The sequence below is a fragment of the Microtus ochrogaster genome, unplaced genomic scaffold (genome assembly GCF_000317375.1).
Source record: "Microtus ochrogaster isolate Prairie Vole_2 unplaced genomic scaffold, MicOch1.0 UNK3, whole genome shotgun sequence".
Lineage (NCBI taxonomy): Eukaryota > Metazoa > Chordata > Mammalia > Rodentia > Cricetidae > Microtus > Microtus ochrogaster.
The window spans coordinates 1,760,117-1,774,653 of NW_004949101.1; the positions used below are offsets into that span (position 1 = coordinate 1,760,117).

Here is a 14,537-nt window from a genome sequence, read left to right on the forward strand (position 1 = left end):
AGAAAGAAAGAAAGAAAGAAAGAAAGAAAGAAAGAAAGAAAGAAAGAAAGAAAGAAAGAAAGAAAGAAAGAGGCGATAAAGTCTCAAGGGTCTGCCTGAGCAGAGAGTATCAATCTCTCTCACACTACAGCTCACTAGGATGATACTATATTGTAATCACTTAGAAATATTCAACTCACTTTAATGATTAGTAAGTCTCCTCCTGAATATGTGCCCTGAGTAGCTGTCCAAAAACTCTGATCTCAGAACTATTTTATATTCTTGAAAACTATGCAGTCAGGCTGGGGAAATGATTCAGTATAAAGTGCATGAAGACCAGAGCTCTAATCCCCAGCATCATGTAAAAAGTTAAGCATAGCAAACTGTCCTTGTAAATATCAGGGCTGAGAAAGTAGAAACAGAAGGATCCCAAGTATTTGTTGGATAGCCAATGTAGCCAATATTCCAGCTCCAGGATCAGAGAAACCATGTCTCAAAAAGGAAAAGGAAAATAAAAAAGTAGAGAGTAAATGAGGAAGGCATCCAATATAGCTATCTAGTTTCTATACAAGTGAATGTATGCACATACTTGTGTACACACATTGTATATATACACGATGGAGAGGGGGATCTCAAAGAACTTTTCTATTTGTTATAACTATCTATTAAAAATGTTTAAAATACTAAATTAGCAAATAACATTTCAATGTAAAACAACTGTATTTTACAAAATCAAACAAGAAGTAAGAGTATTTCTGTTATTTTTTTTAAACTAAAAACCTGGCTTATTTATTTCAATCATCTTTTCTGTTTCTTATCCCACCTCTGAAAACTCCACCATGTGTTCAAGAAACAGAATGGAGAAAGCAAGTGGCAATGAAATAGTAGTAGCATATGACAACAGCTGTGACTGTGCCTTAGTTTCAGGAACCCAGAAGCCGCACAGAAGGCAGCAAAGCTACTAAATGCTACAGATGGACTAGGAATCCATGTCTGTATTTTAGTACAGTACGTATTTTAGTACGTACAAGTGGTACTTACTGATCTGGAAGAATGGCTTCTTCATCCAAAGAAAACTTTCCTTGAATCCCGTGACACAATTCAGGTGGCACATCTACTGGCTGTGGAAAAATGCATTCCTATATTTTACTGAATGCATGGTACACAAGGATGCAGCAGAGACTTGTGCACCTTCTCTTAAGAAGATGTAAGTTCAGAGGCCTGTTACTCAGGGCCAAAGGTGAAGGTACAAACAAACCAAGGATCTACCGGCAGGTGAGCTGATAAACAGATTGTGCATTTGCTTCTTACTGAACATTATTCAGTCATATAAAGAAATGACATTTTGGTAATGCCTAAAATATGGATGAACTTTTAACACGCAAAATGAAACGAGGCAGACAATGAGGATTAACCCTCTTGAATTCCAGTTATATAAGGTATCAAGAATAAACAGTTCATAGAGACAGATAAATATCTAACTTAGGGGATCACAGAGATATTGTTTACTACTATCAAATGGGCATAGAATTTCTGAATGGGTAAATGGAAAAGTTCAACAGATGGATAGTGGTGCTAGTTGTATACCATAAATACACTAAGTGTCACAAAATTTTATGCTTCAAAAAGATAAGGATAAATTAAATCCTAAACACACACACATGCACATATTCCTAATTATTACAAATTATGTACTGTACCTCTGTGGAACCTGTCTGATACAGCTCTAAAATGAAGTCACGTAGTGGATGAAGTTTCCCCACAAACAAAACATCACTTCCAAGACTATTTCTCCTGTCTAAATAAAAAATAGGACCACAGTCAAGCAATTACATCTAATAAGACCATCTTTATAAAGCTACAATAAAGGAAAGTACCTGCATTCTAAAAATAATCCAGTACAATGTTTATGAAAAATAATTTATTAGTGATAAACTTAAATGTGTGATGTGTAGCTCTTAAAATATCTGAATGAGTTTTTGAATAAATAACTCTATGAAAGTGGTTATTGCTAAGACATACTTGGATATATTGCAAGATAAAGGGCAAAACTTTCTTAGTTATAATGTATCCAATTTCTTGCATAAGTCATAAACATTCTCTAAGGAAATACAAATAAACTCATCATAACAAAGATGAACCAACGTTTTCTTAGACTTATTATTTTGATACTGAAATTTTCAAAACTGAGTTCATCTTTACAATTTTCCAATCTAAATATTCTGTATTAATTATAAAATGCTATTTTTTTATGCAGAGTAACATTTCAAAATAGCCCCCTAGGAGTAAATGCTTATTTTACCCAATACTTTCAAGAAAAGTTAATCCTTTAAGGATAACAGGAAGAAGGCAGATGGAGAAAATGAATAATGCTTTCCTTAGAGGCAAGAGTATTTGTGTGTGAATGTCATTAAGAATCAAAATGTCAAAGGGTATTCTTCCTTTTTTTTTTTAATTAACCTAGGAATGTTTATTTCCTTCTTAGTTTCTTCAAGGACCCAGTCATTGTTCAGTAGTGTGTTGTTTAATCTCCACAGGTCTGTGAATGCTCTAGGGTTTCTCTTACTGTTGATTTATAGTCTTATTCCAGGAAGATCAGACAGAATAGGAGCAATTATTTTTATTTCCCTGTATTTATTAAGACTTGGTTTGTGTCCTACTATATGATCTATTTCAGAGATAGTTCCATGGTCTGCTAAGAAGTATGTGTATTCTGCAATTCAGATGAAATGAATGTTCTATAAATATCTGCTCAGTACATTGACCTAGGATGTCATTTTTCTTTTAACTGATTTTATTGAGCTATACATTTTTTCTGCTCCCCTTCCTTTCTCTCCCCTACCCTTCTACCTCTTCCATGATCTCCATGCTCCAAATTTACTCAGGAGATCTTGTCTTTTTCTACTTTACATGTAGTTTAGATCCATGGATCTTAGGGTCCTCTTTGTTTTCCAGATTCTTTGGGATTGTAAAATTGTAGGCTGAATTTCTTTGCTTTATGTCTAAAAGCTACTTATGAGTGAGTACATATTATATGTTTTTCTGGGTCTGGGTTACTTCACTCAATATGATGCTTTCTAGATCTATCCATTTGCCCACAAATTTCAAGATGTGATTATTTTTTTCCTGCTATGTAATACTCCATTGTGTAAATATTCCACATTTTCCTTATCTATTCTTCAGTAGAGGGACATTTAGGTTGTTAGGATGTCATTTCATTCAGATATTTTTGTCAGCATTAGGATTACCTGTCAATTGCTGGGGTTAATCTGTGACATTATCTCTATCAGTACTTGTTTTTATCAAACTGGATGCACTTCTATTCAGGGTTTAGAATATTAACATCCTCTTGATGATGGTCCTTTAATCAGTATGAAGTGACCATCTTCATCTGTTTCCGCTAGTTTGGGCTTGAAATATATATTATCAGGCACAATACCTTGTTTCCTCGGTCCACTTCCTTGAAATAACTCAAACGATATTCTTGATATTCTTGAAATGTAATTTTTTTTTTGAAGGTCTTATAATGTAGCCCAAGCTGAACTTGGAACTTCCAGCAATCCTCCTACTTTACCCACTTCAGTACTAGGATAATAGAGGACTGTGCCACCAAGTACAGCAAAACAGTAATTTTTAAAATAAATCAGTAAATATTTTTAAATAAAAAATTATCATTTAGTACTCAATTTACAGATAATAGATTAAGAAGCAAAGTTAATGTCTGCTACAAAGAAGTAAAACAATAATCTGTGCCTTCTATATGAGAAATTAAACAAACAGAATAAAAAGGTATCATTTTATACAGAAATGTAAAGTCTATGTTGCACACACTCAACATTGACCAAGTGGCAGTGTGACTCTTACTCTCTTCTGGAGTGAGGTCTGGGTACACTTCTTCTAGGGCAGCTCGCAGCCTTCGTTCATCCACAAATGGCAACAGAGCAACACCTGGGGAAACCAGCACACCTGGTTACCCAGCTATTAAAATAACCCGATTTCAAATTTTCATAGGTTCAAATGAACATTCTAGTAAAGTATCTCTGTGACACAAAGACATTAAACTCTATTTTGTCATGTAGCCAAAACTCAGATGTAAGTATTTTCATATGCGGTGGTAATGACCAAAAATGTCCCCTATTTTTCATATCTCCAATGCTGTCACCTCACTAAAGCCCTAAGGCCAACAGCAGCTAATCTTCCTAGAGCTTGACCTGTCCTTTTGTCCTTCCTGATTCTTCGTAAAAATAAGGTCATTTACCTAACACACTGAGAAGTTCTATTTCTGGGCTACATAAAGTCTTTTTAACTTCTAAGCTTCCAAAGCACTGTTTATACTTTAATCTGATTAATTTGTATGCAAACATTCTTTAGAGCCTTGCCTAAATAATTTGATATTGGGAAATAAAACTATCTATCCATATGGGGCTAAACCCAGAGTACGCAGAAATAAAGGTATTGTTTTATTTGACCTAAGGTTATTATTTTCAGGGAAATTTATCCTTAATACAGTACCTATTGTAATACTAAAAAAAGGTTACTGAAGCATATCTATTTTCTGCTAGAGAACAGCAAAAATCATATTATGAACAAATATAACTTAAAGATAAATAGCAACAACAAAAGTTTAATAGAACTAAATAATTCTAAAACAACCACCACTCCAAACCACTATATTTGGAAATTATAAGAAATGAAAAGCTTCCAAAGTAGACTTAGTTACTACTATTTTCTCAGTAAGGAAGCATCTGATTTTACTGCCATATAAGAATCTAAGTTTAAAAAGTTTATCCTGGTATAAATTTTGCAGCACCTAAAAGAAGTGACCTTGGCCGGGCGGTGGTGGCGCACGCCTTTAATCCCAGCACTCGGGAGGCAGAAGCAGGTGGATCTCTGTGAGTTCGAGGCCAGCCTGGTCTACAAGAGCTAGTTCCAGGACAGGCACCAAAAACTACAGAGAAACCCTGTCTCGAAAATCCATAAATAAATAAATAAAAAGAAGTGACCTCAAAATTACTAACAACAAAAAAAAGGAGTTGTTTAAATTCTGTTTAGTTACACACTTGGGAGAAATATACCAACAAATACCCAAGTCATTATTTACCTTTATTTTCTACCCATTTGACTTAGGATTTAAAAAAAAGTTCTATAAGACTTTCCTATAGTAAAACTTTTCTACAATATTAATTCCGGAAGCTGGATCCAATCAGGAAACAACTTGAAGTAACACTGACAGTGCTAAAGTCACCAAGGAACAAATCACCACTGTTGCCTGGGTAAAGATGAGACAGTTCGTCTCTCTGTGCTCTAGTCCATACACTGCCTCTTCTGATCCTCACATTCACCCTGATCCAGCTCAGGCACTGGTTCTGCTCAGAGAGTCACTTCAATAAAGTTTCTCTAGAGTCAAACATAAAGAACTATTACATACATAACAAATTCTATTCTATAACAGTACTGCTAAATTACATATAATGTGTTAAAAGTACACACACTCAAAAAAAAAAAGGTTTTTGTTTTTTTTTTTAAAGTGTCCAGTTGCAGTTCTCTATCATTTTAAGATATAATCAACCTGGGCAAAAACGTTACCAAGTAATATACTGACAATGCTTTCAATAAGTTTATTTTTTTCTTTTCTTTTTTTCCTTTTTCTTTTTTTTCTTTTTAAGGCAGGGTTTCTCTGTAGCTTTGGAGCCTATCCTGGAACTTGCCCTGTAGACCAGGCTAGCCTCAAACTCACAGAGATCCACCTGCCTCTGCCTCCCAAGTGCTGAGATTAAAGGCTTGCGCCACCACCGCCCAGCTACTTCAAGTAAGTTTAAAAAGTGTGTTTAAAACTCTCTGTTAGCCGGGCGGTGGTGGCGCACGCCTTTAATCCCAGCACTCGGGAGGCAGAGGCAGGCAGATCTCTGGGAGTTCGAGACCAGCCTGGTCTACAGAGTTAGTTCCAGGACAGGCTCCAAAGCCACAGAGAAACCCTGTCTCGAAAAACCAAAAAAAAACAAAAAACAAAACAAAAAAAACTCTCTGTTAATAACTATAATAACGCAAGTTGGAAAATAATCTATATGCTTATATATTTATTTAGTATAAACTTAAGCAAGGACTGATTTATTTAATAAACAAAAATATATTTACTTATTTTTATCACCCCTCCATTTTCCTATGCTCCTTTTCCTTAATTAAAACATCCTCCACAAAGTTCCTTCAAAAATCTTCTGAGATTCTAATCCATTTATATGAGACAAAAACATTTTACATAACCCCAATCAGTAGGATGCATTTCCATTATCATAAAAGTAACATGAAATTATCACTACTACGTAAACCAAAGCCCAACCTCCCCCACAAATCTCTTAAACTTTTCAAAAACAGCATTGGGGGTGAGGGTGAATGTTGTGAGGCTGCTGTAGACCAAAGTCAGTTGTACATGTCAGGCAAATGATCTACCACTGAGCTACATCCCAGTCCTTCAGTCTTTAATTGTTTCATATGCCCCTCTGTCTCACAATTCTGAGCTTAGAATCCAAGAAAAGTACACACACACACACACACACACACACACACACACACACACACACACACAGAGTCAAAACGATTTGCTAAAAGAAGTCTTTGGCCAAGGATTTTTTAATTGTGTTTTATATTCAATGATCAACATTTGTGGAGTAGTAAAGAACAGCTCAAATTTAGTATGAATCTTAAAATTGCCTTTTCTACAAAATTTATTCACACAAGGAATTTAAAAACAGACAAAATAAATGAATTTCAAGTGTTAAGTTTTTAGTATATATTTTTTTTAAAGTTACCAGGGTATAACCCCAAACGGGCATGACTGTTTCTTTCTCAGCAGTTTCTCAGACAATGGACTGCTGACTACAGAAAGTCACTAAGGACACTAAACCTGCAATTTTAACCCATTTCAACAAGTTACTATTTACCAGAAAGTTACTGTTAAAATTATTATTGACCATTAATAATCATGTATTGAATAGATACATCCACTTTCACATGTAACTATGAAAATAAGTGTAGAGTATGGTTTCCAGAATTCTTTTAACCTTAAGTCAAGACTAATCGATCAGCTTTATTAAAAACTTTAAACAAACCAGGTAGTGATGGTGCACACCTTTCAAGGCCAGCCTGGTCTACAGATCTAGTTTCAGGACAGCCAGGACTACATAGAGAAACTGTGTCTCAAAAAACAAAACAACAACAACAAAAGTAAACAAAAATATCTAGATTTTACCTTGCCATGCATATTTCTTCCCATTCAAATCAATAGCAAAATCTTCAGGATAGAAGTCAATTATACTAGAATCCTATTTCAGGGAGAAAGCAAAAACAAAACAAAACAAAAACAAAAACAAAAGTCACACACCTAGTCACAAGAAACATAACAAGACTCTTGTTCAAGTCATCAGACTTCAATGAAGAAATTTTGAAGTATATTTTCTCTAAAGGCTAAGGCATGAGGTTACTAATATGAGATGCAGTAAAAAAAAAAAAACAAACTTTATTTAAACAAAGAAAAAGAATTTCAGAACTGTTAATTATGGGCTACATGTAGTCACTGAAGGGTTTAGTTACTCAACATTTCCTACTCCCTAGCTGGGTCTCACTTTTTTTTTTTTTTTTTTCGAGACAGGGTTTCTCTGTGGCTTTGGAGCCTGTCCTGGAACTAGCTCTGTAGACCAGGCTGGTCTCGAACTCACAGAGATCCGCCTGCCTCTGCCTCCCGAGTGCTGGGATTAATGGCGTGCGCCACCACCGCCCGGCCTGGGTCTCACTTTTTAACTAGCACAAAAAAATAAGCTTAGAGGTAATTGTTAAGTTGGGAGCGCAGGCCCAAGCCCCTGGCATCTATTCCAGCCCCCAGGCCCACAGAGTATTTAAATGAACTCCCAAAAGAGGAACACGTGGTCTCTTTTCCTTCCTCCTGGTGGTCGTGTTCGCCTGCAGAGCAGAACTCCCATTAAACTTGGATATTTCTTATTTGGCTTGACTGGTACTTTGCGTCGGCAGAGAGCTCACATTAGGAAAATATTCCTAACATCTTGGAGGTTCCACCGAGATAGGGCAGGCCCTTGCCACACGGCAGGCTACATGTTGAAAGTCCCCTAGTCTATTTTGCGTTGGCAGAGAGCTCGCCTTGGGAAAATATTCCTAAAAGTAATTTTAGGTAAGTCAGATAGAATGTTTAAAGTCATTATATAGGGATGAAACAAACTGGAATACTTATGCAGCGCATGGTGACTTACAACTTTAATTGATACTGGAAATTAGAGGTGGATCTCTGTGAGTTCAAGGCTAGCCTGATCTACAGAGGGAACTCCAGGACTATCTAGTAAGTTCCCTGTCTCAAAAAAGTTACATGAAGACTGAAAATAAATCAGTTTTATTTACTGGACAGAATACTCACAGCCAAATAAAGTACAGAGTAACACACTGTGAAGCAAAAAATATATGGAAGAATTTATTCTTTCTGTACTTCAGTTATTTAACTATGAAATGCTAAAGCAACTCTGACTAATGTTGCCAGCATACTTTAGAACACTAAGACTTACAGGGTCACTCATGAGCTTCCGCCATGATGGGGGTAGAAAGTTACCACTCGCAGCTGGAAAGACTCCCATGAGTTGCTCCAATGGTTTAAACTGCAAGAGAGGGAAAGGTTAAAGACTCCAAATTATTATCCAGTTCAAATTACTATTTTTTTTTCATCAACTTGAGGCTTACCGGTTTTGTGCCCTTCTCAAATTCAGAAGACATGTCTGCAATACCTTCAAAGTCTGAGGCAAATGGTGCATAATGGAATGGATAATACCACTTCCAGGAAGCACAGCCCTAAAATCATTAATGACAAAAGCAAAATACTCTTAACAATGAACATGGTATAAAAAAAAAGTCTATAATATTTGTAAAATAAACCTTCTGTTATATACTTCACTCATTAATTTTCTGAGTTCAAAATATTGTTTAGTTGCCTACTTCATATCAGTGGTTCCTATACCTAAAACATATGGTGAAACTTCTTGAATAATCAGTAGTCTGATGGAGGAAGGTCATTGGTTAATAAACAAACTGCCTTGGCCCATTTGATAGGCCATTCCTTAAGTGGGTGGAGTAGACAGAACAGAATGCTGGGAGGAAGTGAGACAGATGCCATGCCGCTGCTCTCCAGGGCAGATGCGATAAAGCTCCGACCCAAGATGGACGTAGGCTAGAATCTCCCTGGTAAGTCACCACCTTGTGGTGCTACACACATTAATAGAAATGGGCCAAGCAGTGTTTATATGAATACAGTTTGTGTGTTGTTATTTTGGGGCATAAGCTAGCTAGCAGCCAGGAACCGGGCGGCAGGAATGCAGCCCACAGCTCCTTCTACAGTAGTCACCATCAAATTTTATATTCACAAACAATTGGGCTAAGATATTTATCCTTAATATATTTGATGACATTTCTTTCCAATCTCAAGCTTCTTTCATCAAATAAAACCAATTAACAAAAAATTCACTATTCTATTTCATATAAAAATCATAATACTATAGAAGTGCTGGTACAACCAAATTCCTTCCAAATTTCTATTGGTATGATTTACACTGTATCTTTTCTTTAATTAGTGACTATCAAATACTCAGTTATTTTTAAACTCTAAACAATCAAACCAAAACCCCAATAAACTTTAATCATTTTAAAGACCAAACACTCTGATCCTAAAATCTTTTGTTTAAAATATTTATTTATTTATTATGTATACAATATTCTGTCTGTGTGTATGCCTGCAGGCTGGAAGAGGGCACCAGATATCATTACAGATGGTTGTGAGCCACCATGTGGTATTGAACTCAGGACCTTTGGAAGATCAGGCAGTGCTCTTAACCTCTGAGCCATCTCTCCAGCCCCCCCTAAAATTTTTTAACGTAACAAAATCAAATTTTACTGATACAGTAATTTTTAAGGAAATTCCAAGTCCTTACAAATATTAAAAAATTTTTAATAGAAAGTTTTAAATAACAAGTATGGATTCTATCTAAGAATATTCAACATTATGTACAGCTACAGAAATTACTAGTTTTCTAAAATGAGTAGCCAAAACTTAAAAGGAAAAATTCTTTTGGTACCTGGTAATAATATCGAAGAACCCAGCACAGTCCTTCAACATAAGACTGAACAACCTTACGCCGGAATTTCTCATCAGCTGCATCTACATCAAATTTGTTCTTGTAGTATCGCTGCTTCCAACCAGCCTCCCATAACCTAAAAATTAGGTGAAATAAGTTTATGTTGAATTAATACATCTGCAGCAATAGTCTACTGGTTCCAACCTAAATCAATTTATATTTAATATCTAAGGGAAATAGAAGAAGCTGAACAGAAAAACTAACAGAGATTCATTTAACTTTCTAAAATGATGAGCTCTACTTTTAGCACCAATGATAATTAGACATCAAAAACCCAAATAATGATTATGGTAAGGCCATTAAATAACTACATTTGAAAAAAAAAGAATAACCATTTTTTCAGTAAATACATGATACTTGTTTGTGCCGATCATAATTCTGCTTTCCATGTTTTTTTTATTGTTTAATAATTCTAAAACTATGTTCTAAGATTAAAATATTAAAGACATTTTATATTTCAAATTTGTCACAATATGTTAAACCATATAAAGAAAGTAAGTTATTTTTAAAATAGTATTTTAAATGTTAAAAAGATATTTAAAAATCTAGGGAGCAAGCAAGCAAGATTGTGTGATACTTGTACTCACTATCTTTGCTCACTTCATACCTCTTGCAACACAGAGTTCTGATGACTTACTAGGAGAGAGAGATATATTTCTGAATCCCCTCCCCTCATATCCCTATTCTCCTCACTTATGTTCTGATATAACCTAGAACAGGTCAATTAATTTATTAATATATCATTAACATTGAAAATAAACAATCACATCTTAAATTTTATGTGTGTTCCTACATGCATGACTGAGCACAACATGCATGTCTCATGACCACGAGGATTTCCTGGAATTGGAGTTAGCTGCCAAATTCGTACTGGGAATGAAACCCAGGTCCTCTGCAGGAGCAGCCCATGATCTTAAGCCCTCATCTGTCTCTCCCCAGCCCCACAAACAATTTTCACTCCTAAAAAATTGTGTTTTGTTTTGTATCTTTATTCTTTCAAAGATTTAAATATGTTATTCAAGGAACAAGAAAAAAACTAAAGGACACTTTCAAAAAAAATCAAGGGAGACCAAGAACATCAAGTCCTTCTCCATTAACGCATGTCAGACTTTTACAAAATAACTTCGGAGAATACGCTATCTTCCCAAACTATCTACCAAAAACAAAAAGTCTCTTAGAACTAGAAGAAATGGCCTCTACTCTACTGTTTTACATAACAGTATAAATGAAACAAATGACAAAAGCCTTAACCATTTCTTGATAGAAGCCTTGAATAACCCTGGCACCCATTAAATAATAAATTACTGAACAAATCAAGTTACCTATTAACCTAGTGTTTATCATGATGGCTATGTGATAAACAAAAAAACAATATAGCTGGGTAAGATGGCACATGCATCTTAGCACTCAATGGCAGAAGCAGGCACATCTCTGTCAGCTCAAGAGTAGCCTGGTCTACAAAGCAATTTCCACACAAACTTAGACTACTCAGTGCCTTGTGTTTAAAAAAAGAAAAGGGGCGGGGAGTTGGGGAGACGGTTCAGAGGAGAGAGAGCTCAGAGGTTAAGAGCACTGTCTGCTCTTCCAGAAGACTGGGGTTCACATCCCAGCACCCAACCACCATCTGTAACTCCAATTTCAGGGTATCTGAAATTCTCTTTTTGCCTCTCCAGGTACCAGGCACACACATGGAACAAAGACATACATTCAGGCTAAAACACAAAAATACATATAAAAGAAAACTTCTAGGATGAAAACCCAAAGTGATAGGGCAAAGACCAGAGATATATTAATTAAATGTTTATCTCATGGCAATTCATTGATCTAATTTTTCCCCATGGATCCAATATTAAAGGGTTCTAGGAAAATCAAGTCATATATGACATACACATGAAGTTCTTAATCATAAATAAGAATACCCACATTCTATCTCCTGTGCAAGAAGTTTGCCTTGCTGGACTTTGAAAGACACCATTTTCCTAAATTCTTAGTGAGCTACAATGTTTTAAATTGTTGGCCTTTTGTAAAGAGAGCACAGCGAAATCTGGACTTGGGTATAGGAGAGGCTAGTAATCTTTTTACATAATGACTCCAAGTCCAGCCTCTGAACCAATTACAGAATCAAAGCTTCTCACTATAAAATTTAAGTATGCAGTTAAAAGGAAGAAAACTTCTCTGCCATGAAACAAAATTGTACATATGCAATTCTATAGTTCTTTTTTAAAATACATATTTATATCTTAAAATGACTTCTGCACATTTCGTTTTGAAGAGCAACCTTTTCAGTTGAGAACACTAAAGCAAACTATGTTATTGTCAAAATGTATCTCAACTTTCTAGGCTAAGCAACTTGAAAATTTAATCTCCAAACAGTAACATTCAGATCACATTATTGGAGCTAAATATTAGTGACTAGCCAATCTAGCGCTTGGTCTCAGAGGGGAAAGTGGCTTGGAAGACAGAAAGCTGCCTGCATACTAATCTAGATACTTGGGTTTAACAGCAACAGCTTACACATCTCTGTGGAATTAGTGACTATTCTAACTCTCCACATTAATTACTGATGGATAAAAAGATTACATGCAAGTATCTGAAGGCATTGCTGCTCTAAGCTAAATAGCATTAATTAGACCACATCTATTTCAGCAATTTGCTAACAAAGTACTACCAAAAAAAAAAATGGCTTTACCTGATGTTATCCTCTGGCTCTGGCTCACTGTCACTGTCTTCTGCTTTTCTCTTAATTCCTGCTAGTGGAGATGGGGAGCCATCAGATGCAAAACTTGTATTAGGAGATACTGAGGGACTCTGCAGACAATTATGACATTACAGAAGGACTGCATTATTCATTTTACACAAGAAGATATAGGCAAATATCTACCACTTAAGAGTTTCATGGTGATAATTTTCAAAACTATTAAACAGAGAGCAAACGTATCTAGAAAGAAGAGACTGACCTTCTCTCACACCAGTTCCCTTCCCAAGAAATCCAACAAAGTACCAAGCTTTCTATGTTCAAATTCCAAAGAATTATTAAGACAAAACATGTTTTAAAAAAAATAATAGTTTAACAAACATAAAAAAATTACTCAGCTTGAGTCTTGATTTCTTTTGGTAGTTTCCTACATTATGAATTTACAATTAATCTCTACTATCAAACAATAAAGTTATAAAAAACCCTCTGAATGGAAAATCAAATACATGGTACATATTATCTACAATACATAACAATTACACACATCAGACAAAGCTTGTGAGAGTGCCATCAAATAGTAAGCCATACCCAACCACTCTGGAAAGCAACAAAGACTTTAGCTGAAAACTGTTAAATTATTTTATATGTATTGTTTTAAGATGAAGTATATAAAATATAAAAGTGGGGACTTTCATTAGTATTGCAAAAAAACTTGAATGATAAGTTACTATTTTTCCTTTGTACCAAACTCAAAGAACACAACAGGACCCTAAATATTTTATAGTATTTAATTATTTTTAAAAAAATCTTTGTGATTATAGTTAAAATAAATGACCAAAATTGTCATGATAGATAACATTTTCATAGTTAAGCTTTCCTTCTGCTAATCACAGCAGATTAGCTATTTTAAATAAATTTAATTACTTTAAAATGAGAGCTCACAAGGCTCTATAGGCTTTAATGATATTAAAACAAAAATCTTAGTATGAAGACAGTTCACATTACATACTAAAAAAATGTTAGGCTATACTTCACATAGAACTTTAAAGTATTTTTTTTTCAAAAACGTATGTCAGCTTTGTTCAGAGCAATTTAATAAACCAAGGCTAGAAAGACAGCTCAGTGAGTAATGCACTTGCTGTACCAGAACGAGACTCTGAGTTCAACCCACATATATCAAAAAGGAAAAGGCCAGACACAGCTTTTAATCACAAACTCTGTGAGTTTGAGACTAGCCTAGTCTACACAGAGAGTACCAGCCAGGACTGTATAGTTAGAGTCTGTCTTTTAAAACAAATTGTGAAAGGTGAAAAACAACTCTACAAATTGCCCTATGACTTCCATAAGTGTACAATAATTCACAGCACCCTCACACACACATCATACACAAACACAATAATAATCATTAAATAATTTCTTTTAAAAATACATATTCAGTGTCTAAACAAATCAGTACAGAAAGGTATCTTTGTATTTGGAAAATGAGAGAGGGGGGCATTATCCAACAGACTGATAAGAGTCTGACATACCAAATTCAGCCTCTACTGGATGCATGCATGGCCTTGAGCAGTGCAACCTCTGTGAGCTTCCCCGACACTGATGATGATATTCTTTTTAGATGGTATAACAAGTGTTAAATAAATTATGTGTGTCAAAGATCACCGACTAGTATTCTGCTTGTC

General features: G+C 35.2%; 1 protein-coding gene across 2 annotated transcripts in view; it reads right to left on the reverse strand.

Annotated features, from left to right (window-relative positions):
• Xrn2 (5'-3' exoribonuclease 2) overlaps positions 1-14,537 on the reverse strand; it is a 72,748-nt gene that overhangs the window by 32,487 nt on the left and 25,724 nt on the right. For both annotated transcript variants that reach the window (XM_005365489.3, XM_026788478.1), the window contains 8 exons: positions 12,850-12,968; positions 10,101-10,236; positions 8,716-8,823; positions 8,544-8,633; positions 7,226-7,298; positions 3,844-3,927; positions 1,680-1,777; positions 1,021-1,100 (listed from right to left, as the gene is read on the reverse strand). In XM_005365489.3, coding sequence (XP_005365546.1) covers positions 1,021-1,100; positions 1,680-1,777; positions 3,844-3,927; positions 7,226-7,298; positions 8,544-8,633; positions 8,716-8,823; positions 10,101-10,236; positions 12,850-12,968 — 788 coding nt within the window. The remainder of the gene's footprint in view (positions 1-1,020; positions 1,101-1,679; positions 1,778-3,843; positions 3,928-7,225; positions 7,299-8,543; positions 8,634-8,715; positions 8,824-10,100; positions 10,237-12,849; positions 12,969-14,537) is intronic.